Consider the following 27786-nt stretch of genomic DNA (forward strand, 5'->3'; position numbering starts at 1 on the left):
GAGAAAGGGAAGGTGAGGGGTAGACAGGACGAAGATGGTGAAAAGGGGAGATGTAAATAAATACACATGTTTATCAAACAAAACAAAAGTCCATGTAAACGGATTTTTTTGTTATATTTCAAATTTCTGGTTGGCTTTCACTGAGATGGTAAGTTGTTCTGATCTTCATGATGGTTTTTTCTTCTTAAAATTCTTCAGAATCCAATAGGTTCTTATACAATTGTCGGCCCATTTCTTTATAAGCTGACTGTATAAAAAAAGACTAAAAAAATTCAGTCTAGCACAAGACAGAGCTCAGAAGAGGTACGTGTGCACCCCATCACGGCAAAGTTATTACTGGAAAGTGTATAAATGTATTACACATAAAGATAAGGATTTTTAACTAAATAACAGCTTAAATCAAAAGAAAATAATGATAAAATTTTTGATTAAACTATCCTACATTTATTTAGTTTTAATTTCAATTGTTTAAATCTATTTTTTATTAATTTAGGACGTATTTTCGTCCTAACAAAACCACAGGAGATTATATATTACAGATGAAAAGCAGCTGCGATTGCGTCTCTACGACCATCATGACATTGCGGATAAACACAGCTGCCGCAGCCGAACCTTGATTTTACTCTTTGATTATAATGGAATATGCAATTTTATTATCAAAACATTTATCCCATATAATATAGACCTGTACAATAGTTCAGGGATATTAAGGGATAAGACAATTCACAATAAATTTCTATAATTACTCAATAACGTTAAACAAAATTACCCCTTCTATAGATGAAATTTTGAGTTGAAAATGTTGACTCAACTAATTCAAATTCTATGAAAGTATCCTATTTTTTGAGAAAACGAATAAGTTAGGTTGATTATTACTCTTAATTTACAGTCCATTTCCTCTTTCTCCCTGCCGATAGTTTGATGATATGAAAGGAACAGGTAGGGTATCAGATTTCTTTTACATGATTGCATTCACAGTGGCGTAGTCAGGGGTGTTTTTTTTTGTATCTATTGTTCATAGTGTAAGGCTCTCGATTTTTAACTAGGAGTTGTCAAAAAATACGTAATTCTCTATGGAAGACTTGGATGTATTATAAACAAGTTTAGGTGACCTGTAGCTATTATCTAATGTTTTACAACCCTTAATGAATGTAGTCAATTAATTATTTTAAAAAAAAAGTTGTAACAAGGGGTGGGATGGGGGATGGGATAAAAGTTTCTTCACCGCACTGAAACTTTGAAACCCATCATTTTACCACCCCCCCCCCCCCACAACAAAAAAAATAAAGATACATTTGATTATCATGTCAAACCTTTGAAACTCCTCATATTAACCCCCTCAACAACAACAATTATCTTGGATGTTATACCGTCGTATTTTAGAGCTTCACTTTTTCTGGATGTTGTCATCCATGTTAAACTTCAAGAGAAGAAGTTACCGTGACGAATTAAGAAGATATTAAATTTCTTTAATTTTGGGTGTATCATTGATTTTTAATATTAAATATTTTTAGTCAGTATTTAAACCTTGTTCATTCATCTTATTTAGTTAAATTTTTGGGAATAGTCCCTTTCCTGGCAACGCCCATTAAGGGGCGATTTGTCGTAATTTAAAAATGACTTATTTCAGGTTAGAGCCCCCCGCAGGGGCTAGAAATAGAAGAAAAGCTACTGTGAAAAAAACGAAGAATCGCCCCTTAAGGAGCGTTGCCACGACAGGGGCTATACCCTAAATTTTCTTATAGCATATCTACTCTATAATGTTATCTAATCTATAATAAACAGTACTTGATCTAACTTTGGTTTAAAGATATTATCTACGATACCTCTGAGTCTATTGGCAAATTATTGCTTTTATAAATATACAACCAATAGGATGTTTTTCTGTACCGAAAAATCTCGCTTACCACTGAACAAATTTTTTCAATGAAGCTTCCTATAAGTCCGGTGTAGGTTTTATGGGACCAACCCACCCTAAAGAGAAATTGCCTTTATAAAAAAGATCTCCCATTAAAAATCATTTTTTTTTTCTTTAAAACTAAAATTAAAATTGAAATGTGGACTTCCCCCTCCATCTTCCCTCAAGTTCCCCTATATTTCACCAGTGGCGCCGTCCCTAGTAATAAGTTACGACAAATTTTATCCCAGTATGGCTTCGTAATCGATTGATATCCGCTGAATTATAACCGGTTCTCATCAATCGTGAAAAGTCCTGTATAGTATTGTATTACAGACAATTTTCCACGAATATTAAAATAAAAATCATAAAATTAGTTTTGTGAGCCTAGGCCTTTGGCCCCGAGGGGCTTCAAAACTGGTTTTAAACTTATTTTTTTATTTTATTATCCGCAGAAAAATGTCTGTGATACGCTGCGATAAATAACTATTATCTAATGTTTACCAGATTAATGTCCGTATTTGGAAGATGCCTGAAATTGGTAAAGATGGTGCGCACCCTAAGAAAGGGGGCGAGGCCGCCACAACAACAACAAGGAGATCATCCAAAGGAGCGGGGGGCCCAGGCAGCACAAAAAGCAGCGAAAATGAGGACAAAAATACGAAAGTTATGGAGGTAAATCAAGATGAAAGCCAAGCTTTAAATTCAGAAGGAAGGACAAACGATCAATGACTCTTGTAGAGTGTCGTAACTTGTAAAGCAGAACTAAACAAAATTGTACATAAATTTGTTGCAAGATTGCGTAAATACACGATACAGTAAAAGGACATACTTTCATTTTTATGATCTGATTATTAAGATGTCTCGCTTATAATAGTGCACCTTATTGTCCTAGGAATCGTTATTACAAAATCAGATGAATAGGATAGGTTAAACATATGGAGCATTTATTAATAGAATGTCCTAGAATGAATTCGTTTTTGTCACTTGTTTTGAAAGCAATGATATATAGATGTACTTTTATATATAGAAGTTCATAAATTCTTAAACTCCTCATTTTAAAACCTCTCTTATATATAGTCAGTACCCCGTCCCGTTTTAGAAAAAATTTGTTAAAATTTTTGCCCCCAGCCATAATATGGTTGATTTATGCAAAATAATGATCCATGCAAAATATTTTTTCTGTAATGCAAAAATTGCGATGGTACAAGCACTGCAAAGTTTTTAAAATTTGCAAAAAGGCCTGTTTTTAAAGCTCTTGTACCATCTCAATTTTGAAGAGTTTTACAAAATTTCAATTCTAGTGTGTCAATAGAAACCTGAAATTTACCAAAAAAAATGGGGGCAATCTCAATTGTAACATATGAAGGACAAAGGTGTAGAAAGTAATTTTCCAAAGTAAAAATTGCCAAATTTTATACATAAATAATAGGGTTGGGCCGGATTGGACAGATACGGATATCCAGCTGATTTATAATGCTGGACATCAAGTATTCAGGTTTATATTGACACTCTAGAATTGAAATTTTGTAAAAGTCGTTAAAATTTAGATGGAACAAAAGCTTTAAAAACGGTCTTTTTGCAGATTTTAAAAAGTTTGTACCATCTCAATTTGAAAGATTTTCACAAAATTTCAATTCTAGTGTGTCAATATTAACCTGAATACCGGATATCTGGCATTATAAATCAGCCAAATATCCGTAACCGTCCAATCCGGCCCAACCCTATTATTTATGTATGAAATTTGGCAATTTTTACCATGGAAAATTACTTGCTACACCTTCGTCCTTCATATGTTATAATTGAGATTGCCCCCATTTTTTTGGTAAAGAAGGTGTATCAACTTTTTCACTTTTTATTTAAGATAGCTAGCCGGCTCTTTTAGTAAGTAGTAGATGTAAAATTTTTCATAGAATTCAGATATGCAATCGGTTTTTTTGTAGACCTCTTATTTTTAAAGTAATTTAAGTTTTAAAAAAAATAATTAAGTCAGTTTTAAGGTACTAAAACGCAACAAAATAAAAGAAGAAAATGGCCAGTATGAACAAAAATAGTAAGATCTTTAATTTGACACCTTACTTTTAAAATTCTGTTGAGTAATTATTGAAAAAATCAATTTTTTAAATCTCGGTTTAATAAAAACTTTAAACCTAAATATTTTATCAAACAGACATATAAAATATGGGTTCATATATACCTTTAGAATAAGAAAAATATTACGAATCCGTTCTAAGCGAAATTGAAAAAGTTTTAAAAAATTGTAATAAAAAATAAAAAAAATAAAAAGTTTATTTTAAGAATTGTAACTACTAAACTAGCCAATCACAAATCGCGAAAATTGACGAATCGCGAAGCTTAACCTATAAAGTTAACCAATAGAATTGCCAAAAAAAAAGGAGAACGTTCATACAATATATAAAATAGATACTACAATAGATATAGTGATATTACAGAACATATAAAGAATGAAAAATTATGAACAAATATGCATCAGTCTGTTTATAAACTTCAAAACAATGCAGTTAAAAATACATTATTGTTTCTTGTGTTTACAAAATATCCGCTACATTGCATTGTCTTTTGTTTAGGTTTTATTCAGGTTTTATTCAAGCTAACCCTTTAAAGCCGAAAATTATGATTCTTAAAATAAACTTATATTTTTTATTTTAGTTTTATAAAAGTTTTTCAATTTTGCTTAGACTGGATTCGTATTATTTTTCTCATTCTAATAGTATATATGAACACATACTTTTTATGCCTGTGAGAGGATATTTTTAATTTCAAAGTTTTGATTAATCCGAGGTTAACAAAATAGATTTTTCAATAATTACTTAACAGAAGTTTAAAAGTAAGGTGTCAAATTAAAGATCTTACTATTTTTGTTCATGCTGGCCATTTTCTTCTTTTATTTTGTTGCGTTTTAGTACCTTAAAACCGACTTAATTATTTTTTTAAAAAACTTAAATTACTTAAAAAACAAGAGGTCTACAAAAAAACCGATTGCATATCTGAATTCTATGAAAAATTTTACATCTACTACTTACTAAAAGAGCCGGCTAGCTATCTTAAATAAAAAGTGAAAAAGTTGATACAACTTCTTTCAGGTTTATATCGACACACTAGAGTTGAAATTTTGTAAAAATCTTCAAAATTGAGATGGTACAAGAGCTTCAAAACAAGGTATTTTTTGCAAATTTTAAAAACTTTGCAGTGCTTGTATCATCGCAATTTTTGCATTACAGAAAAAATATTTTGCATGGGTCATTATTTTGCATAAATCAACCATATTATGGCTGGGGGCAAAAATTTTAACAATTTTTTTCTAAAACGGGACGGGGTAATAGTCAGCATGTAAATAGGCATTTTAACCAAAACTAAAGATTGTGAATTAATTTCATGAACTCTTTCTCTATTAATATTTCCAGTATGGCTTCATAACCTATTAATATCCACTTGATTAGAACCGGTTCTCAGACATACTGAAAAATCATGTATAGCATCGAATTACATATAATTTTTAACCAATATTGAAATAAAAATCATTAAATTAATACCATTTTTATCATCCTGTGTCATTAGCCTTGGCGGGTTTAACAAAACTGGTTTTAATCTTTAATATCCAAATATATACGATTTTAATACGATGAAATACTTAACTATCCAACAATCTCACTTGCATAGACGTTTTAAATGAAATAGGGCCAACTTTGATGCAAATAATATTGCAAAAATTTCTGCGAATATTCAAAATCATATTTTGCATAGAATTGGGAACTTTTTCATAACATTTTATAGATGTTTAGACTATTTTGTCTGACGTTAATAACGATTACTTTTCATACAAGATGCATATTGTATTCAGGGACGTCCAAGCTTTTTTTGAGGGGGTTAAAATGAGGGGCTTCCCATGGTTTGAGGAAGGTTATTTATTTATGATATGGAGGGGGGGGTGTTTCTAGTCATGATTTATCTTAGGAGGGTTAAGGAGGTTTCCTCGGAAGCTTTACTGCAAAGGAGAACCTTATCGGTCCAGCGGTTAGCGAGATTTTAAGCTTCAAGCAGACAAACATTCTGTTACTTTTATATGAAAATTTTAAAAAAGCAGTGAGAGTTGCTAAGTTTTTAAAAGAAAGCATTTTTACAGTTTAGAGATTTAGATCAGGGATAAGACAATGGCCGATAAACTGATATACATCCCCCATGAAAATTCACAAAATTACCCCTTCTGTTAACTAAAATTAGTGGTTGAAACATTAAGAAACTCAACCAAACGAACCAACAATAAAAGTCCCGTCAGGTTGTTAGGCGAACAAATAAGAATTATTCATGTTATAAGATTTTGGAAACTAGTGTAATAAACAACCCAATGTCCCCTTCCTCCCTGGATTTAGATAGAGTTGTGAATAGACCCTATAATCCTAAAAATGATGAGTAATATGATATTTGAAATAGCATAAATAAAATAAATACACATAAATATTATTTGCACGGATTATAGAAAAGGCAAGAACACAGTAATAGTGTCTGACTGATTATGACGTAACAAAAAAAAATTAGCCAATGAGAGGCCGTTATTGACCAATGGTAAAATTTATAGTGGCATCTCATTGGCTAATTTTTTTTGTTACGTCATAATCAGTCAGACACTATTACTGTGTTCAAAAGGCAATTATCCTTAAAGCATAAACCAATAATAAAAATCGGAATAGAATCGTGAGGAAAATAAATTTATCGCATGAATTAACAGAAATTTAACATAAAAGAAAGGTAATGATATTTATTTATCAAATCGTATTATAGACGGCTTTCCATGGGTATTAAAATAAAAGACCCAGACTAAAAAACCAGGTATTCATATTATGATTTTTATTTAATATTCGTGGAAAATTGTCTAATACAGTATGGCCGAGAAAAGGTTCTAATTCAGTGGTTATTAATAGGTTTCAAAGCCATAATGGAAAATGAACTCAAATATAAAAAAAAATATTTACCTAACCCCGTTTCCCTAATAAAATAAAAAAGTAAAAAAAAACTTTCTTGGACAAAATGTCTTTAAAGTTTGACAATAAGAAAATTTCAATATTTTAAAAAAGAAAATAAACATGAGAGTTAAAATTGTCTTATGAACAAAGTAACAAAGTGAAAATATTTTGATAAATAACTAAATAAGAAGACAGTAAAATGTAATACAGATATAATTTTAAAATCCAAAAAGAAGAGTGTAAATAAAGAGTGTGCTTGCAGAATAGGAGTAGAAAGAATATTCGTGGATATTGATAGTGGAAAATTTGTCGTCAATTTAGCTTGCTAACAAGTAACTTATTGGTTGACCAGTTCGTTCATCCAGTAGGAAGGGAGGGTGTAGGATATAGGGAGTGACGCTCACTTCCTGTTACGTGTTTTCGGCTCTAAATCTCTATTTTTAAGGCCCGAACCTTAGATTTTGGATCAAGTCCAGTACGCGAGAAAAGGTCTAAACCGAAATTATCTATTTATATGTTAAAAAACACTTATCCAATAGAATCCACGATAACAGTCCTTTAAAATGATTAACGTTGGTTCAATGTGTTTTTAGCTAAAGTCCTACACTACGCCCAAAATACTATCTCCAATCCCCTGAGACCGAAAATAGCTGCCACTAGCAGTAGAATAAGATCCTCCCTCTAGCTAAAGTAAATTATAGAGTACTTTCACAAATTAGATTAATACCTTTTTATTAAAAAATATCTTTTAATTGATTTTTATCTTTTTATTCACTAAACAGGACTAAACTACACAATTACAATGATATTTGGACAATTAAATCAATAATAGTATCTTAAGTTTATATGTTAATTAATATTTGGCACAATTTGTTTAAGACAATGATTTCAGAAAATATATATTCTGGGGTTTATAATTAAGTTGGCAAATCACTATTCACAACACAAAACTTAAATCAATAATGACTAGATTGAGTACAAGATCCTTAACTTAGATTTAAAATGTTATTTAATAATATTAACTGATGGTTTAAGATAATTTTCTTAGAAAATATGACAACTGGGGTTTACAAAATTAAATGACAAAGCACTACTCACAACACTAAACTCAAATCAGTAAAATGACTAGACATAGAAATACTAAAACCTTATTTAAATTTGCTTACTAGTGGTTAAGGTCTTAAATTTACTAAATGGTTGAAAATCAACCAATGGTGTTATTACTTAAGAAAATGAACTTAATTCTATTTATTTACTTTTAAATTTAAGGCAAAAATTATCCAAATGATTTATGTTAAGATTAAAAAAATAGTTTAACTCCAGATTATTAGGTCAGTTAAATGGAACTAATAAGAGTGGATGTAACCCTCAAAATATTTAGATTAGTTTGAATGATTTCATTTGTGAAATGGAAAAGTACTTACTTCTAAATTATTCAATTTTCACTATAACTTAAAGTTTCATAAGAGTTTTATTCACTGATAATCACTAACACCCCTGTCTGTCACCAGAGCTTGGTTTGTAACAAGTAGATGTTTTCACTATGACCACTGCCTAAAGAGTGCTGGATTTCTTCTGAGATCTCATATTTATATGAAATCTGAACAGGGGGGTAACCAATGGTCACCTGTCTGTTGGGCAGGGTCATTTAGATTAATGTTTATTTGGGGTTATTTTATGTGTCATAAAAACACATTAATTCTTGAGAGGCTGTCACTTTTAATCTTTGGTCATTAATATAAATGAGCAATAATCTTAGTTTTTATGTGTCACAAGAAAATATTAAGACCATTAATTCTTGGACAGTTTGACATTTGCAATGGGGGTCACTTTAGATAATGGGCAAAATACCCATTAATGTAATCAATTTTAGATAAATCTGACACCTATAATGAGATGTCATATTAATAAAGAGCACAATATTTGGTTTTATGTTTATAAGTACCCATTTGTTTTAATAAATTGTCACTGAGAGTTCATACTTCCCTTTTTGGGGGAGTGTAGATATCTTTGATTTTTGTTTTCACTTTGGGGGGAAACCCCTTTCCATTTCTTTACTTTTAAGTAAGAAAGAAGTCATTGACTTTTTTAGTATATTTGGTTTATGGTAGTTTATTACCCCATTATTTTATAGAGTTACAATAACCATTTATTCTTATGATAATATCTTTTAGACATAGATTTTAGCTTAATAAACTTTTGCTTGCATAAAGGAAAGGTAAAAGATTTGAAAAAATAAAATTAAAGGTAAGGATTTTAAGTATTTGTACAAAAAAAAGCTTATAAACAATTGAATACTAGTTATTACATAAAGGAATCTTTTTTGTTTAAAACTGATGCATTTTGGTTAGAATAAAATAAAAGGGAAATTTGAGTTTTGAAAAATTTAAAAACTTGTTAGTTACTTTTAGAAAGAAAAACAAGATAGAAAAAAGATTTTACTTTTATGGATCATTTGTCATAAAATGTACTTGATCCCATGTTTATATAGAGAACAAAGATTAAACATTAAAAAGAGTGCTTTTTGCATTTCAAACAAGGACGAATAATTATACATAGAAATGTGGGCTTTTCCTTGAAATGTTCATAATTCTACAAGGGGATGGGGTAAAGGGGGTGGAAGGGAGAATCGTTATTTTAGCCCTTGCAAGTTTTACTTTATTAGAAAACATGAAAATCTGGTGTAAGTTCCAAGTAGTAATATGTACATTGCTTGGAGAACGGAGCTGGATCTTTAAATCATTTTAGTGGTGAGCCAGATCGGGGTGAGCCAACTTTCCACCATTGAGAGCACAGCATTTTATGAAATGCCGCGCTGTGATTGGCTGAAATTCGGCTCACCCCGATCTGGCTCACCACTAAAATGATTTAAAGATCCAGCTCTGATGAATGTAAGAGATAACGTATAAATTTAGTAGATATGCCATCTTGATATAATCATTCTTATATACTCCAGGATGGATTAATAGATGATATTGAGGACCTGAAAAATAAATATCTGAAAGCCTGTCATGAAACAAAGGTAAACTCTTTTTTATCTACACAAGTTATGAAAGGTTTTAATCAACTTTTTTATATATGAAGAGGGTTGTGCTTTTCCTTTAGTTAGGTCTATGCAAAATCCTATATGAAAGGATATATGTCGTTTAAGGTCTCGCTAACCACTGAACTGATATTTTAAGGGAAATTCGACCCTAGAAAAAAATTCACTCCAAAAGATATGTATTTTTGAGTTTTTCGACTTATACCTAACCCGTCCCTCTTCACTTCCCTCAAGTTTAAGTAGAGGCTTCTGGGTGCGTAGCCGCTTGTTCCAATAAATGTAAAAATGTAATTGTAATGATTAATGAAATTGTGGCAAGGTATTGCAGGATCAGAATAGAGAGATCAACAAACAGCTGGAAAATATGAAAAAAAAACAGTCAGATGATAATACTTCGGTTCAGTCTGATTTAAAGGTTAAAGCACACTTTCACACAATGTACTTTGTTGAACTGAACACTGATACTACCCCCCAGACCACCCCCATCATTTTTTAATAAATTGAAAATAAGTTGGAAGATTTATTAGTTTAGATCATGTTAAGTTTGGGTTTTAATGGGTACGGGGAACCCCTGCAGGGTTAGTGCAACGCAAGGCTACCCACAAATGTTAGGCCAAGGAGAAAAAAATACCCCTCCCTCCCCCCCCCCCCCCACCTTATTCATCTTAAAAATAATGGGGGGCAATTAAGACACTTTGTGTAAAACACCAGGTTAGGGTTTAGTAGGACAGCTGAGGTGGATTCTTAAAAAAATTTGCTTCACTAATCGCTTAGTGGGGCAAAATTGTTTTCGTGAAATATCCTCCAAAATCACATAAAAAAACTGCAAAAATTAAATAAAATCTTATGTTAATAACCCTTTTATGATTTTGTTTAATTTTTGTAGATTTTTAATGTGATTTTGGTGGATTTTTCACGAAAACAATTTTGCCCCACTAAGCGATTAGTAAGGCAATTTTTTTTAAGAATCCACCTCTGAAATATAAATTATACCTATCAGTACGTCCAACCGAATTACCTAAAAAGAATACGGGCTGAATTAGTTGATTTTTATATCTGTGTTAAAATGAAATGTGTATTGGTTATTTTTTTTCTGACAAAAATTACCAAACAATAAATTTTTCTTTTTCAATTTCCAGGAATATGATGAAAAAATAAACAAATTTGAACAAGAGATAGAAACAAAAGAACATCAAATAAGGTAAGAAAACAAGGATGACAACATCCATAAGTAGCAAAGCTCAAAAATTAGGATTGTATATCAGGAAAAAAATATTATAAAGCAGTGTCATATAATAAATATTAATATTGGTAATAGGGAAATCATCACACCTTTAAAATCACGCAACCTTATAATCATGAAAACTTTAAAAATTTAGGAATCAATCTAGCACCGCAATTAATAGACAAATCTTGATGAAACTTGATGGAAATATGTAGAACATGAGCATATTCAATCCCTGATAATTTTAACCGTCAATCCTGAATAGGGATTGAGAAAACCATGAAAACATAAAAAATCTAGGAATCGATCTAGCACCCCAATTAACAAACAAAATATTAATAAAACTCGGTGAAAATATGTAAACTGTAAAATTAATTAATCCCTGAAAATTTCAGCCGGTTATCTTGAAAAGTAGTTCAGAAAATTACGAAACGTAAAAATCTAGAAATCTATCTATCACCCCAAATAACAAACAGACGGAAAAAACAATGTATATATTAGATGGGCATATATAGTGGGAATCTTCACTAAAAATTTCAGCTGTCTATCTTGAATAGGAGCCGAGAAAATCACGTTTTCCCCAATTCATTAATTACGGACAGACGGACGGACGGACATGGTGAATTATAGAGTAGCTTCGCTACTAAAAATGGTGGGGGGATTTTCAGGAAAGGTTGTATGTACCCTTCCTCAAAATGTTTTAACCCTTCCTTGACCTATAACAACCATATAGGCTGGCAAGATCTTTTGCTAAACACAGACAGCCATCCTATTACTTTAGGATATGGATTTTATGACGCATTTTGACCCCATCAAATAAAAGACGTTATTTATTAGTAAACCTTTAGGCTTTTAAAAACTGAGTTTGAAGACCAAGAGAATCAGCTAGAGAGACTGGCAAAAGAAAAGAAAGAACTGCAAGAACATTTGAAAAGGTAAATATTAAAAAAATATATAATTGTTTGCATACTTAAACATTTTCGTAGATATACTTTTATTTCAAATGGGCCTGCTTATGATTATTATTGGGTGGGTTGGCTAGATTAAAAAGATCCTTACAAAGTTATTTCCCTACAGAGTTTGAGCTATGTATTTAAGACCTATTGATGAATTAGATAGATTTTAATTTTAAAAAATTCCTTAGCCTAAACACTACAAGGGCTCTAACACTGCGGGGACTAAACCAGCTATGCCTTAACTCTGGGTACTTTTTTTCAAATAAGATGAGGTGGGTTTGTGCTCTTGTAGGTACTCTAGGGGAAATTACATATTAAATGAATAATTAAGAACTGGCGAAGATTTGGAGGCAGCTGAACTGAAAAATCTGAACCTGAACAAAGTAAAAGGGAAAATGGAGCATGCTCTTGATGAGGTATTAGTTATTTATCGCATCGTATTTGAGTTAATTTACAGTCCAATGTCCCTATCCAACCTTCAAGATCCTAAAGAAAAATTTGACTTCAACTTTCTTAATGACTTAACATCTGAATTGGTAAAAAATAACTAAATTTTTTGATTTAAGTTGTCAATGAATTTATTTTTTTACTGTATTCTACTTGGCTGTTCGATGTTCTTCAAAAACTGTTTTTCTGTTAAATTATAAATAATTTCAATGAAAGGTTTCGTGATTTTAAAGACAAAAATTTCTAATTTACTATTCATTGTAGTTAGAAGATGCTTTAGAAAGAGAAAAGAAATTAAGAGGGGACGAAATAAGGTAAATGATAATAGTTATTTCTCGCATCGTATTATAAACGGCTTTCCGCGGATATAGAATGTACAATTATAAGATTAAAACTAGTTTTTTAGCCCCGAAGTGCCGAAGGCACCGGCTTAAAAACTGGTTTTAATCTTATGATTGTACATTTTTATATTCGTAGAAAGCTGGATATAATACGATGCTAGACATAGTTTTTTCGTATGGATAAGAACAGGTTCCTATCCACTGGATTCGAATGAATACGAGAAAAAAAAGTTATTTCGTGCAGTTCACTGTAATATTTAGCTGGGATGGATAATTTTGTCTATTAGTTTTTGAGATATTAAGCTACAGACAAAAAATTCTTAAACTATAAAGCGATTTTTTATCGTGAACTGCACCTGATCCAATCTAAAAAAGTGTATAACTTTATTATTTACCATGTATATTGTATAATACCATGGAACTTCTATTTTAATTACTTGCGGGATTGAGGGGGGGGGGGGTGTTAGTTGATCCTCCAATTCCCAGTTTAGTAAACAAAATAGTAAATGAAATTGAAAGGGTGAGGGTATCCTTACAAAAATATAAATATATATAAACCTTCCCTGGAACTTTAGTATAGTCCAGCGGATAACGAGATCTTAATCTACATACAGACACACAGAAAAACATCCTGTTACTTTTATAAAAGGATGTTATTTTAGATTAAGAAAGAAAACAGACGGAGATCTAAAACTTCACCAGGAGTTACTTGATGACAAATCTAGGTAAATAAAAAGATTGGAAATAAATTTTTTTTTTTTGGGGGGGGGATGCTTCTTGGATACCTCCTCGGAAATTAAATCAAAATAACCATAGGACCAGTATTCGAATATCCAAACCTTCCTCATGTATAATAAAATTGATATAAATGATTCAAGTAAAATATCTGTTTGTGTGTTAAGTGTCTGTCCATTTATTTCTGTCTTATTTGCCATTTTAAGAAAATTGCTGGCGGCCAAGACTCCAGATTCTCTAGGGGCACCTGGGGGAAGTGGAGGGGGGGGGGGGGGTCGTTTCTCCATTTTAATGTTATAAATTAATAATGAAACAATGATTTTGGGGTATTTTTTCTGAGGGTGATGGTTCAGCGGTTAGCGAGATCCTTTGCTACACACACACACACACGAACATCCTTTAATTATTATAAATGGATAATTTCTTAGAGAAATCAAGGAGCTGGAGAACAGTATAACTCGGAAAGATAAGGAACTGTCTGTTCTCAATGATAAACTACATGATGAACAAGTTAGATTAATCAACAATCAAAAACAGGTAAACAAACGCAGGAGTCCCAAACGTCGGAGTGGACAAACGCAGGAGTGTTAAAATATTAATTTAAGTAAGTATTTCTATACAGGTTAGGTTAGGTTAAGATATGATTGTACAAATAATCCCCCCGCAGGGGTTAGGCATTTAAAAAAACCAAAAATATGGTTTAAAATAGGTTAGGTTAGGTTAAGTGTCCACTCCTGCATTTGTCCACTCCAACGTTTGGGACTCCTGTGTTTGTCCTAGGAACGTATATTGTGGCAGATATCTAGAGGGACAGGACAATGACCGATAAATTTATGTATATCTACAAATTGCAATACTAATATTAATGTTTTTGATTATGTTGAACAGTTAAAAATGCACATAGATGAACTTTAACAAGAGAGGGAATCATAAATATTATTATCAATGTTATATATCAGGCTCAACAGTTAACAATGCACATAGATGAACTATAAGAAGAGAGGGAATCATAAATACCAATATCAATGTTATATATTAGGTTCAACAGTTAAAAATGCACATAGATGAACTATAAGAAAACAGAGAATCACAAATACTAATATCAATGTTTTATATTAGGTTCAATAATTAACAATGCGCATAGATCAATTATAAGAAGAGAGGGAATCACAAATACTAATATCAATGGTTATACAGTGTTTTTTTTTTTATGAGAACTTTTTTGAAAGCAATTTTACCCCACTTATAGTTATCAGAATTTAATGATTAATAGAACACCAAAAAATATTTCAGTTTTTATTTAAAAAGTACAGTAAAATCTAAATTTCAAAACTTAGGTGTCAACATATAAAAATGGTTTTAGCGCATTTTTCTTAAAAAAATGGATTTTCTGTAGTCGACTTTGGGGGGCCAGTACTCCCTCCCTGGTTGAGATATGACCTTCAAACTTTGATATGTTCTAGTACATGTCCCTAATAGTATATGTATACATTTTTAGCTCTATATCTCAACTTTAAAGTATTTAGCAGCCATTCTTGCAAAAGGTTGATTATTTGAGCATAAGAAAAATGCGCTAAAACCATTTTTAGATGTTGACACCTAAGTTTTGAATTTTAGATTTTACTATCCTTTTTAATTAAAAACTGAAATATTTTTTTGTTGTTCTATTAATTGCCTTAAAAAAACGAAGAAAATAAGCCATTAATCATTAAATTCTGATAACTATAAGTGGGGTAAAATTGCTTTCAAAAAAGTTCTCATAAAAAAAACACACTGTATATCAGGTTCAACAGTTAACAATGTGCATAGACCAGTTAGAAGAAGTGAGATATTAGAAGCCCTAAACATTTTGTTTTGGAGTTTTTTGCTGGTTATCCGTAGACAGGGCATCTGTATCCTCACCCATTGGAAGAAGTGGGGGAAATAAATACTAATATAATTGTTGTATATTAGGTTCAACAATTAACAATGCGCATAGATGAGTTGGAGGAAGAAAGAGAGACAGAAAGGCAGGCAAGAGTTTGGGTTGAGTCCAACAGGCTGAATATGTCAAAGTAAGATGATATATATTGTTATTTTATTAATTTAAATCGTTGAATCGTTTAAAATATTAAACCGTGTTGTCCTTGGAATCAATTTTCAAAAAATCAGATTAATATGATAATCACATCATTTAATATTATTGTCAAAAAAAGTTAAGATTAATACATTTAAAATAGACATATGGACTTTATGGAAATGATCATAGAGTAGCTTTGCTTTTTGTAATTGAACCTATAGTAAAGCTTTGCTTTAAAATATTAGGGACTGAAAAAGTTAATTTCAGAACAATTGAGGATCTAAACTACAAACTTGAGGAGGCTGGAGATGTGACTTCTGTGCAGGTCACATTTGCAACACAAATTAACGATTGCACCCCTAGAAAATAGGGAAGGATAGGCATTAAAATAGACTAAACCCATCCCCAGAGTTGATATTAAAGTTATATAGACTAAAACCATCCTGGGAACTATGAAATGCTTTCCTAAAACATATAACTCAATCGGTTCTGGTGTATTCAAGCTATTTTAATAAAAATTTGAATACAATATAATCAATCCATAAATTATATTTCAGTAGATATTAATAAATTCTAAACTCTTCAAACAATGAAAGAAATAAAGGAGGATTAATTATTTTTTTTTCATTATTGAGAATGTGTGTCAATTCATCACCATTGTCTTTATTCACTTGTTCCCTGAAATATGAATTGACCATGGCTAATGTATTTGAGATTTTAATTGTTTTATTAAGATTGAACTATGCCGCAGAAGAGAAGAAGACCTGAAACGAATGAAAGAGGAAATGGAACATGCCAGAATTTTACATGATGCACAGGTAATCTAATGCTTGCTCTTAATTTGTTTGTCGAGCACTGAAACCCCCTTACCTTATTTTTAAAATAAATTGAAAATAATATGGGTGTGGGTGGGGGGAGGTAGTTTTAATTTGCATGTTTAATTCTTCAGGTAAGGCTAGATTAGGTCATATAGGGAAATGAGTAGCCCTGTAGGGTTAGGGCAAAACAGGTATAGGCCCTGCAATTGTTAGGGATAGGAAAAACTACCCTCCCCCTTCCAAAATTTTATAGAGTGAGGGGGGGGGACTATTCTTCTTATATTACTTTGGCCCAAACACACTGGGTACCTTTATTAAAGTTTCATAGGTTTGTTTCAAACTAGAACTGTAAAAAAAATTAAGGAACTATTTTAATCTTCAGGAGAAGTAAATTTGTATATTGTCTATTTTCTTATTCCTTAAGCTCCCTGGCTTTAATGAACCTTTTATGTTTGTTTTAGATAAATAGTTTGAAAAAGAAACATGGGGAACAAGTAACTGAATTAACCAAAGATTTAGAATCAAGCTACAAGGCAAAACAAAGGTATAATTAAAGATTTTATTTCTAACTTGCCTCAAATATCATTAGAAGGTCTAGAAAATAGCCTAAAACCACCAAAGATAGTATAACGATTTCCTAAATAGTGCAACCAAATCGGACCAGAATTTTCATCATTTACTAAGTATATTTGCGATTACTTTTATTTAATGAAATCTTCCAAATTTAACATTTACAAAACAGCCTACTTTATTGCATCAAGATCCATGACAGATCTATATAGGAAATAAACGTCTGTAAATGAGCTCGAGTCTTCCAATGGTAAAGTGTTTAAAACTCATAGTGCTCCAATAATCCTCATTAAACTCTCATTGACCAAAGCGATAGGACCTTTATTCTATTTGTTTATGGAATGAATTAAGTTTTTCACTTCATGTAGATATTTGAATTACATTGAAGTATTTAATCCTTATTTCATAAATAAAAAAGTATTCGTTCATAATAGAGTATATCTAAGAAAACTGCATTTTAAAAGAATTCGATTGTGGCGACACTTCCTTTGTGTTCAAATATTAAAACTAAAATTTTAATCATATTAACCCTTTGGTGATGGTAATGTGAAAAAAAATCGAAAAAAATTTAAAAAATCGTTTTAAATTCATTTAGATTAATAAATATTTACTTCTTTCTTTTAGATAGTAATGGCGGGGGAGGAAAATAGATTTATTGAGAAATAGATAATAGATTTGTACTTATAGAAAACTAGCTAATAGCGATATAGTTATATTGAGCCAACTCTAGTAAATCTATATAATGTAGAATAATTTATTTGTATTCAAAGGTTTCGTGATTTTTAATGGAAAACAAATATAAAAAATACCCTATAATTTATTAATAGTAATTTCTACAAATAAAACAAAATTTCAACCTATTGCTCGCAAAGATACGGCCTTAGTTAAGAAATTGTAGATTATAGTAAACCAAGGAATAAAGGTTAAATTGTACTGGCAATCAATATTTTCATCTTATTCTTTTGCTAAAAAAGTTTGGGTACATTTATAGAATTTTGTTTAATTAGCTCGAAACATAAACTGTCTAACTCTACATCCAATTATTTCAATCTATAGAGGAAGTAGTTTTGTTTATCACCATGGGGGATGCATGTATTGTATATCAATTTATCCTATTTTTAGATTAGAGTCAGAAAAACAGAAATGGTGTGCAGAGAACGAAGAACTTAAAATAATGCTTTCTACTACTGAAAAGGTATTTTACAGAAAGCTCAAAATTTTTCCAGTATGGTTTCGAAATCGTTTGATATTTGCTGGACGGGTTCTAAGCTATACTAAAAAATCATCGTGTTACAGACATTTTTCTACGCATATCAAAGTAAAATATATAGGTTAAAAACTATTTTGTTGGTCTAATTTTATTACCCGCCGAAAGCTGTCTATAATACGATGCTATTCTTGGATAGTTTACTTTCTGTATCACTAGTCGAGTAGTTTAACAAATGAATTAAGAATATCTAATCAATGGATATAGAATACATATACGTGGATATATTAACAGGGGAAAATTTGTCGTCAATTTAGCTTGCAAATATGGACCTCATTATTATCTTAACTGATTTTTTGTCTTAATTTTAAAATTTCAATACTTAGTGAACTAATTTAGTTTTATTTTTCAGGGAATCTTCTTTATTGTCCCGATTTGGTTTTAGGCTAATCAATGGCCTTTCAATGGCTTAGTACTTTTTGTTGCCCCCTTCTTACCCCTTTGAATACAGAGCCCTTAGATGCTAGGGACGCAGCTGCTAGTAAAAAAAAGTAAATTTGAATTTTTGTAGGAAAAGGCAGTTTCAGAAAAACTAAACAAAGATACTTTGTCAGAATTAAAGGTTAGTTTTTCGTTTTTAAAATTTTTTAGAACTTGATTATAGAGACGCTTTGTTTATGGAATTGTAACTTGTTGTCTTAGGAATCATTAATTTAAAAATTAGATGAATATGACAACTAAACAATACAAACAAAATCTTTAAAGTAAAAAAACAACATGTTTTTTGTAAGGCCTTTCTGGTAACAACGATTATTCGTTTTGGACACATATACGGACCTTAATTTTAGAAAAGTTAGCTTTCAACAAATACTACATATGTAATAAAAGGTTTAAAGATGTAAACAAAGATTAATTAAGGAAAAATCCTCCAAACTCGAAGAAACAAGAAAAGTTTTGGGACAGTTAGAGCATTCAAAAAAGAAATTAGGTAATAGTTATTTCTCGCATCGTATTATAAACAGCTTTCCGCGGATATAAAATGTACAATCATAAGATTAAAACCAGTTTTTTAGCCCCGTTGTTTTAGGGAAATTTGAAAAATTTTCTCACATTTCCTCCCCACCTCCCCAAAACTTAACATATTACACCCAAAATGTGGGTTAATAACATTTATCACAAATGAACTAAATTTTGCAGGAGTTGAAAAAAGTAATGTTGAAAGAGACCTGAATGAAACAAAATCAGCTCTAGGTATAACATTTATTTCACATTTAATACTTTTTTTTATGAAAATCATGATGTGAAAAATTATGTATAGTTGAGTCATAAAATTGAAAAAAAATATTTTACAATTTCTTTTACTCTTTTTAATAATCAAACTGTTTGTTGTTTTAACGTTAGTCGTCATATGTGTTGCAAAGTTCTAAAAAGTAAAGTTTTGCATTCAAATTCTTTCTCCCCACCCACCCCTTAAAAGCTTGGGTGCCATTTTTGTAGAGTTGCTTTGCTAAATAAAATATGTTTTTATTCACAGTAATCGAAAATTTATCACTTTGATAGTACCTCACATACACCCCCTTCACACCATCCCCCCTCCCCTTTACTGGATGAATGAACTGACCAAAACATGAGGTTTATATTAGCAAGAGAAATTGACAACATTTTACCCTGCCAATATAGCCACGTCATTCTATAACATATTCAGAGTTAACCAAGAAAGCTAACAGTAACCTAGAGTTAGAACTGGAAGATTTAAGAAAAAGTTTATCCGAGAGCACAACTGAACTGGCCATCACTAATGGAAAATATAAAAATTCTCAACTTGAACAGGTTTGCATCATGAACTGTAATGACTGTAGCCTAGCACGTAGAATATACGTGGATATTATGACTGGGAAAATTGTCATCAATTTAGCTTGCTATTTCTCCTGTTACTCATTGGTCAGTTCGTTTTTCCAGTAGGAGTGGCGGGGTTTGGGTAAAGGGAGGGGATGTGTCGGATCGTTAATTTTAGCCCACTACAGAGTTTACTTTATTAGAAAACATGATAATCTGATGTTAGATCCAAGTAATAATAAATCCATTTACGTAGCACATCCGCTAGTCATTGGGGAGCTGATAGGTTCGAATCACGGCCAAAACCGCATGATAATAAAGTTAATAGTTATACCTACCTGGTCAGATACGCGAAATTAATAGTAAGAGTAGTAGGAATGCCTTAGCTCTGAACATTACCAAATCATTACCATGACAGACAAAGATATTACAGTCAAATAAATGGTCGTATGTAATATTTAGGATGTTTTGTGCCATGAGAACAACCCGGCCTAGCCCTACCGAGAGCAGATAGAAAAACAGACAGACAGACAATAAAAGAATTTCTTTGTCACTAAAAGTCTGAGTATTTGGATATTATATTTGGTTCTAATTAAATAACAGACAATCTGAAAAAAATAAACACAATTACATTTCTAGCAGCGAAGCTACTCCATAATTAACTTTTTCTGCACTCCCGTCAGTCCGTTCATAATGATAACGTATAAATGTGATTTCCTCGGCTGAACTTTTCACTAAAAATTTTCTGTACAATTTTTAAGACAATTGTACATCTGCGCTCTAAAACTATCTTCGTATGTTTTTCAATCTATGATTATTTTGTGCTTTGCTAATTATGGATGTTGTCATCCTTGTTTATATTTGATAGAGAAACTAATGATATCGGATAGCTTGTCACATAATTGACAGCCAGAAAATTGACAAATAAGATAAAAAAAGTTCTAAAGTTACAATTATATAAAGTAAATGTAATTTTTTCTAATATAATTTAATTTAAAAAGTATGTTTTTTCCTATTTTCTAGTAGGATATGAGACAACAATTAGAGGAGGCACATGCTATCAATAATTTTCCTATTTTCTAGGAGGATATGAGACAACAATTAGAGGAGGCACAGGCTGTTGATAATTTTCTTATTTTACAGAAGGATATGAGACAACAATTAGAGGAGGCACATGCTATCAATGATTTTGTTAATTTCTAGGAGGATATGAGACAACAATTAGAGGAGGCACATGCTATCAATGATTTTGTTAATTTCTAGGAGGATATGAGACAACAATTAGAGGAGGCACAGGCTATCAATGATCTTCAACAGAGACAGTTAAGGTATGTAAAAAGTTTTCCCATAGACTTATTAATTTAGAACAGATAAAAGTCGACTAATTTTGTTGGACGATTATATTTCTCCAAGCAAAACTTATAAAATTCATTAATTAAAAGCTAACTTATTATGAAAGTGCAATTAGAAAATAACTGCCCTTCATTTACATCAAAATATTTTCGGATTGTTCCTACAGTGTTTTTCTATTGGTTCAATTAAGTGATTGGGTATCTATTTTTTATACTTATTATCCATTTATGTATATAATTGTTTCATTTAAACAAAAGTTGAAATTTAAAAAGTTTTTTTATCCTAAACCTTCAATACATTCTTTTGAAACAATGATGTATTTATTTTTATTTATATGTATAATAGTAGAAAAGATTTTATTTACTTTAAAAATTATGTGAATCGTTATTTATCGCATCTAATTTAGCCATCTTTCCGCGGATATTAAAATGGAAAATCTGAAGATTAATACCAGTTTTATAACCGTAAGTGGCCGAAGGCACGGCCTAACAAATTAATTTTATGATTTTTATTTTAATATTTGTAGAAAATAGTGTGTAATATATTGTTTACATGAATTTTCAGTATGGCGGAGATCCGGTTCTAATCCGTCGGATATCAATCAGTTTTTGAAGCCATACTGGAATATATATTTAGGCAATGTGAAACAGAGTTAAGTTTGTGCAAGACCAAGTATGAGATAGAAACACTCCATGTTATTGAAGACCTAGACTCTGATAACTCTAAACTAAAGGTATGTACTACTTACCAAGTATGAGATAGAAACACTCCATGTTATTGAGGACCTAGAATCTGATAACTCTAAACTAAAGATATGTACTGCTTACCAAGTATAAGATAGAAACACTACATGTTATTGAGGACCTAGAATCTGATAACTCTAAACTAAAGGTATGTACTGCTTACCAAGTATGAGATAGAAACACTACATGTTATTGAGGACCTAGAATCTGATAACTCTAAACTAAAGGTATGTACTTCTTACCAAGTATGAGATAGAAAAACTACATCTTATTGAGGACCTAGAATCTGATAACTCTAAACTAAAGGTATGTACTGCTTACCAAGAATGAGATAGAAACACTACATGTTATTGAAGACCTAGAATCTGATAACTCTAAACTAAAGGTATGTACTGCTTACCAAGAATGAGATAGAAACACTACATGTTATTGAAGACCTAGAATCTGATAACTCTAAACTAAAGATATGTACTGCTTACCAAGTATAAGATAGAAACACTCCATGTTATTGAGGACCTAGAATCTGATAATTCTAAACTGAAGGTATGAATTGCTTATCAAGTATGGGATAGCAACACTCCATGTTATTGAGGACCTAGAATCTGATAACCCTAATTTAAAGGTATGTACTGCTTACCAAGAATGAGATAGAAACACTACATGTTATTGAGGACCTAGAATCTGATAACTCTAAACTAAAGGTATGTACTGCTTAATAAGTATGAGATAAAAACACTACATGTTATTGAGGACCTAGAATCTGATAATTCTAAACTAAAGGTATGTACTGCTTACCAAGAATGAGATAGAAACACTCCATGTTATTGAAGACCTAGAATCTGATAACTCTAAACTAAAGGTATGTACTGCTTACCAAGAATGAGATAGAAACACTACATGTTATTGAAGACCTAGAATCTGATAACTCTAAACTAAAGGTATGTACTGCTTACCAAGAATGAGATAGAAACACTACATGTTATTGAAGACCTAGAATCTGATAACTCTAAACTAAAGATATGTACTGCTTACCAAGTATAAGATAGAAACACTACATGTTATTGAAGACCTAGAATCTGATAACTCTAAACTAAAGATATGTACTGCTTACCAAGTATAAGATAGAAACACTCCATGTTATTGAAGACCTAGAATCTGATAACTCTAAACTAAAGGTATGTACTGCTTACCAAGAATGAGATAGAAACACTACATGTTATTGAAGACCTAGAATCTGATAACTCTAAACTAAAGGTATGTACTGCTTACCAAGAATGAGATAGAAACACTACATGTTATTGAAGACCTAGAATCTGATAACTCTAAACTAAAGATATGTACTGCTTACCAAGTATAAGATAGAAACACTACATGTTATTGAAGACCTAGAATCTGATAACTCTAAACTAAAGATATGTACTGCTTACCAAGTATAAGATAGAAACACTCCATGTTATTGAAGACCTAGAATCTGATAACTCTAAACTAAAGGTATGTACTGCTTACCAAGAATGAGATAGAAACACTACATGTTATTGAAGACCTAGAATCTGATAACTCTAAACTAAAGGTATGTACTGCTTACCAAGAATGAGATAGAAACACTACATGTTATTGAAGACCTAGAATCTGATAACTCTAAACTAAAGATATGTACTGCTTACCAAGTATAAGATAGAAACACTCCATGTTATTGAAGACCTAGAATCTGATAACTCTAAACTAAAGATATGTACTGCTTACCAAGTATAAGATAGAAACACTCCATGTTATTGAGGACCTAGAATCTGATAACTCTAAACTAAAGGTATGTACTGCTTACCAAGAATGAGATAGAAACACTACATGTTATTGAAGACCTAGAATCTGATAACTCTAAACTAAAGATATGTACTGCTTACCAAGTATAAGATAGAAACACTCCATGTTATTGAAGACCTAGAATCTGATAACTCTAAACTAAAGATATGTACTGCTTACCAAGTATAAGATAGAAACACTCCATGTTATTGAGGACCTAGAATCTGATAACTCTAAACTAAAGGTATGTACTGCTTACCAAGAATGAGATAGAAACACTACATGTTATTGAAGACCTAGAATCTGATAACTCTAAACTTAAGGTTTGTACTGCTTATACCTGTACAGCAGGAGAGGGGCAATGAACTTTAAAGTTTATTGGTACCCAAAATTTTATAACCACGTTGTTTTACTCTTTGGCTTAAAAACTTGGGGTATTTTATTAAATGTTTAGTGGTTGATTTCGAACTAGCAGTATTAAAACTTTTTAACTAATATCTTTAATAAAACGAAAGAATAATTTTGTTTATAATCCTGACATTTGGGATGTATATCAACATGTCCATTGTCTTTTCCCTTAAGATTCCTGGGTGCTTTCAAATTTTTGAAAACAGGGGAAAAAGATGGCGGCTACCAAGCATAAATTAAAAACAAAAAGAGATTATTACTTTATTATGGGAAGGTGTAACTTTTATAAATCTCACAATTACAATGTGTCAAACCAAAGATGTTAAAAGAATTTACTATGGCTTTACCAGTTACAAATTGATTTTAAAAATAAATGTGATTTCAGTGCCCAGCAAGGTACTTTCTGTGAAAGTAACAATGCTATAAATGTTAAGATTAGGAGTTGTAACATTGACATTGGCTGCTTCAGTGGACCAATGTGTTTAATCGAGTTGCATGCACAGTGTTTTGCTAGTGGATGTGATGCATTGAGGGGGTGAGTAAGGGGAAGTCACTCCTCCTAACTTTCAATAATAAGTGGATGTTGACAATATACCTTTATGAACGTTTATGATTTTATGTATTTGTTTTTCCGACAAATTTCTTGTTGTTTTTAGAATAGAATACTTGAGCTAGAATCTGCTAATGAAACGAGCACAACTAAAATTGGAAACCTGGAAATATCCAAGAAAAGACTACAGGATGAAGTTGGAAGCCTTAAAACTATGGTAAGAATTGTTATTTCTTTCATCGTATTATAAACGGCTTTCCGCGGATATAGAATGTACAATTATAAGATTAAAACCAGTTTTTTAGCCCCGAGGTGCCGAAGGCACGGGTTAAAAAACACTGGTTTTAATCTTATGATTGTACATTTTTATATTCGTAGAAAGCCGTTTATAATACATGCTAGACATATTTTTTTCGTATGGATGAGAACCGGTTCCTATCCACCGGATTCGAATGAATACGAGAAATATATTTCTAGAATGGCTTTCAAACCGATTAATATCTGCTGGATTAGAACCGATGCTAAGCAATACTGAAAAATCGTATTTAACATCGAATTATAGACAATTTTCTACGAATATTAAAATAAAGTCATAAAATTAATCCAGTTTTGTTAGCCCGAGACTTCGGACCCTCCGGGCTAACAAAATTGGTTTAAATCTTATGATTTTTTACTTAATATCTGCGGAAAGCTGTCTATAATACGAAGTTTACTTCATTTTAAAATGCTAGAAAATGCACATCTTTTCCATTTTATGTGTGTGTTTTCAAGGGAGAGAGGATATTGGGCTGTAAATTACACCGGTACAAATTCTTTTAGGACTGCGGTATCTAATTTGTTGACTCATAAACTAATACCCTTAGTCCGTAACAGATAGCTTTTTTCGTTATTTAGGCATGTTAGAATTGTCCTATCGATTTCAATCTTTGCATGATGATTCCTGTTGTATTAAAATACGATTTATTAACCGTATCAACTCTATAATCGTTACCAGAATGTCCGGACGTCCATTTTAAAAATGTTGATTTTTAACTATTTTAAAAACATTTTTAAAATCTAGAGAGGAGGTAATTATTTTATCGTAATTTTTAATGAATTTCTTTTATTTATTGTCTAATCCTTTAAAATCCCTGGTTCTTACGCATTCACCCAATCTTCAAAGTTATTTTTTAAATGTTATTTTCAGAACGATTCCCTAACAAGAACCAAAGATACATGTGAAAAGAAGCTGAAACAACAAGAAAAACTTTGTGCTGAAAACAAATCTAAATATGAAGGTATATTAAAGAATAAACAAAATAAATAAATTACAAAATAGTATTCTTTCTCTTTCATGAAATTAAATTCTTCTTAAAAATTGTTAATCTTTATGTCCCTATATTGAAAGTGTGTACCTTTTTTCAATGCTTGTTTACAAGGACGTCCAAGCTTTTTTTAAAGGAGTAAATTTAAAAGCCTTAATGACTGCAATAAAATCACAACAAAAGAAACCAAGATGTAACGTTATTTTAGGAATTAATTGATTATTAGTTGGATGTTATACCAGATTTTAATGTTCTCTAATAAAGTGAAACTTGTCGCAGGCTAAAATAACGATATCCCCCTTCCACTCCCTTAACCATATCCCTCCCCTCCTACTGGATGAACGAACTGACCAATAAACGAGTTTAATGTTAGCTAGCTAACTTGGCGACAATTTTTCTCCTGTCATAATATCCACGTATATTCTATAACCAATTATTTAGGATGTGTTATCCAGTTGGAAGACTGTAAACAGCAGTGTCGTGGCATGTCTCTGGAGATACTAAGAATAAAATCTACCAATGATACACTAGAAGAAAAGTTGGATATTTGTAAGAGGGATAAACGCAGTCTAGAAACAGATATCAAGGTATATATAATATTCCTTGCTGCACTATATCAGTTGAATTCTTGTCTTGTGCATGATCTTTAGGTCAATGAATTTATTGTAACTTGGATTTAACACATAACTATCATGTACTCTAATAAAGTGAAACTTGTAGCTGTCTGAAATAACCCTTTACCCTATCCCCTTCTCCCCTACACTGTAAAAAATAATTCTTCATTTAGTATCAATTGATACGCTGGGTTGTATTAGACCTGGACCCGTAAGTGTGCTGTATTAACAAAATGAATATATAACACCATGTATTACCTTATACCGTAATAACTATTACTATACAGAGATATTACGGTTTTAGTATCAATTCTTACCCTAGAGAGTAACAAAAATTACGAACCAGACTATTAAAAACCTCCTTCTAGCATATTAAATTTTATTCCATAGAGAGTATCAGATAATGGCGTTGCTACAAAAGACCAACTCTACAAAAGACCAACGCCTACAAAAGACCAACTCGTCGGTTCTACAAAAGACCAACGCCTACAAAAGACCAACCCTACAAAAGACCAACGCCTACAAAAGACCAATAATTAAAAAAAACGGAGAGCTGGAAGGTCTATAGCTGCAACTGGTGTAGCATCATATTTGTATTTATCAAATTAATACTTTTGTAGAGTTGGTCTTTTGTAGGCGTTGGTCTTTTGTAGAGTTGGTCTTTTGTAGCAACGCCCAGATAATACTATGAAATGCACATTCTTTATTTAGAAATACATATTACTCCATAGAACACTAAGTAATACTCAATACAGTATTGGAATCTTCCTTATATCGTAATGAGGTTTTTTTGCTAGAACGTATGGGATGATGCTATACAGTAATAAAATGAATATATAGTATTATCTGATGCTAAATTTATTTTTTATTTTAACAGTGTACTGCACGAACGAACTGA

The 27786-nt window shown here is 31.3% G+C and overlaps 1 protein-coding gene across 1 annotated transcript; it reads left to right on the plus strand.

Moving 5' to 3' along the window:
- The first annotated feature begins 2402 nt into the window (after positions 1–2402).
- Positions 2403–27103, plus strand: LOC145326629 (uncharacterized). The gene is made up of 23 exons (XM_080169999.1): positions 2403–2572; positions 9836–9901; positions 11062–11123; positions 11996–12082; positions 12435–12519; positions 12815–12864; positions 13554–13616; positions 14055–14163; positions 15580–15680; positions 15953–16010; positions 16420–16503; positions 16965–17047; positions 18196–18268; positions 18852–18902; positions 19199–19268; positions 19478–19531; positions 19986–20110; positions 21380–21444; positions 22106–22202; positions 25077–25187; positions 26157–26247; positions 26716–26861; positions 27062–27103. Exons 1-23 carry the CDS (start codon positions 2426–2428, stop codon positions 27101–27103), a joined length of 1920 nt encoding a protein of 639 aa, XP_080026125.1. The 5' UTR covers positions 2403–2425.
- Positions 27104–27786: the final 683 nt, after the last annotated feature.

Source organism: Acartia tonsa, chromosome 8 (assembly GCF_053477335.1).
Source record: "Acartia tonsa isolate MP-2025a chromosome 8, ASM5347733v1, whole genome shotgun sequence".
Lineage (NCBI taxonomy): Eukaryota > Metazoa > Arthropoda > Copepoda > Calanoida > Acartiidae > Acartia > Acartia tonsa.

Excerpts from the sequence above, each read along its gene's own strand:
- LOC145326629 (XM_080169999.1), top strand. The coding sequence starts at position 2,426 with ATGCCTGAAATTGGTAAAGATGGTGCGCACCCTAAGAAAGGGGGCGAG. Across the intron at positions 12,520-12,814 it reads TGGAGCATGCTCTTGATGAG|TTAGAAGATGCTTTAGAAAG; the intron begins GTATTAGTTATT and ends TATTCATTGTAG. Across the intron at positions 16,504-16,964 it reads GAATTTTACATGATGCACAG|ATAAATAGTTTGAAAAAGAA; the intron begins GTAATCTAATGC and ends TGTTTGTTTTAG.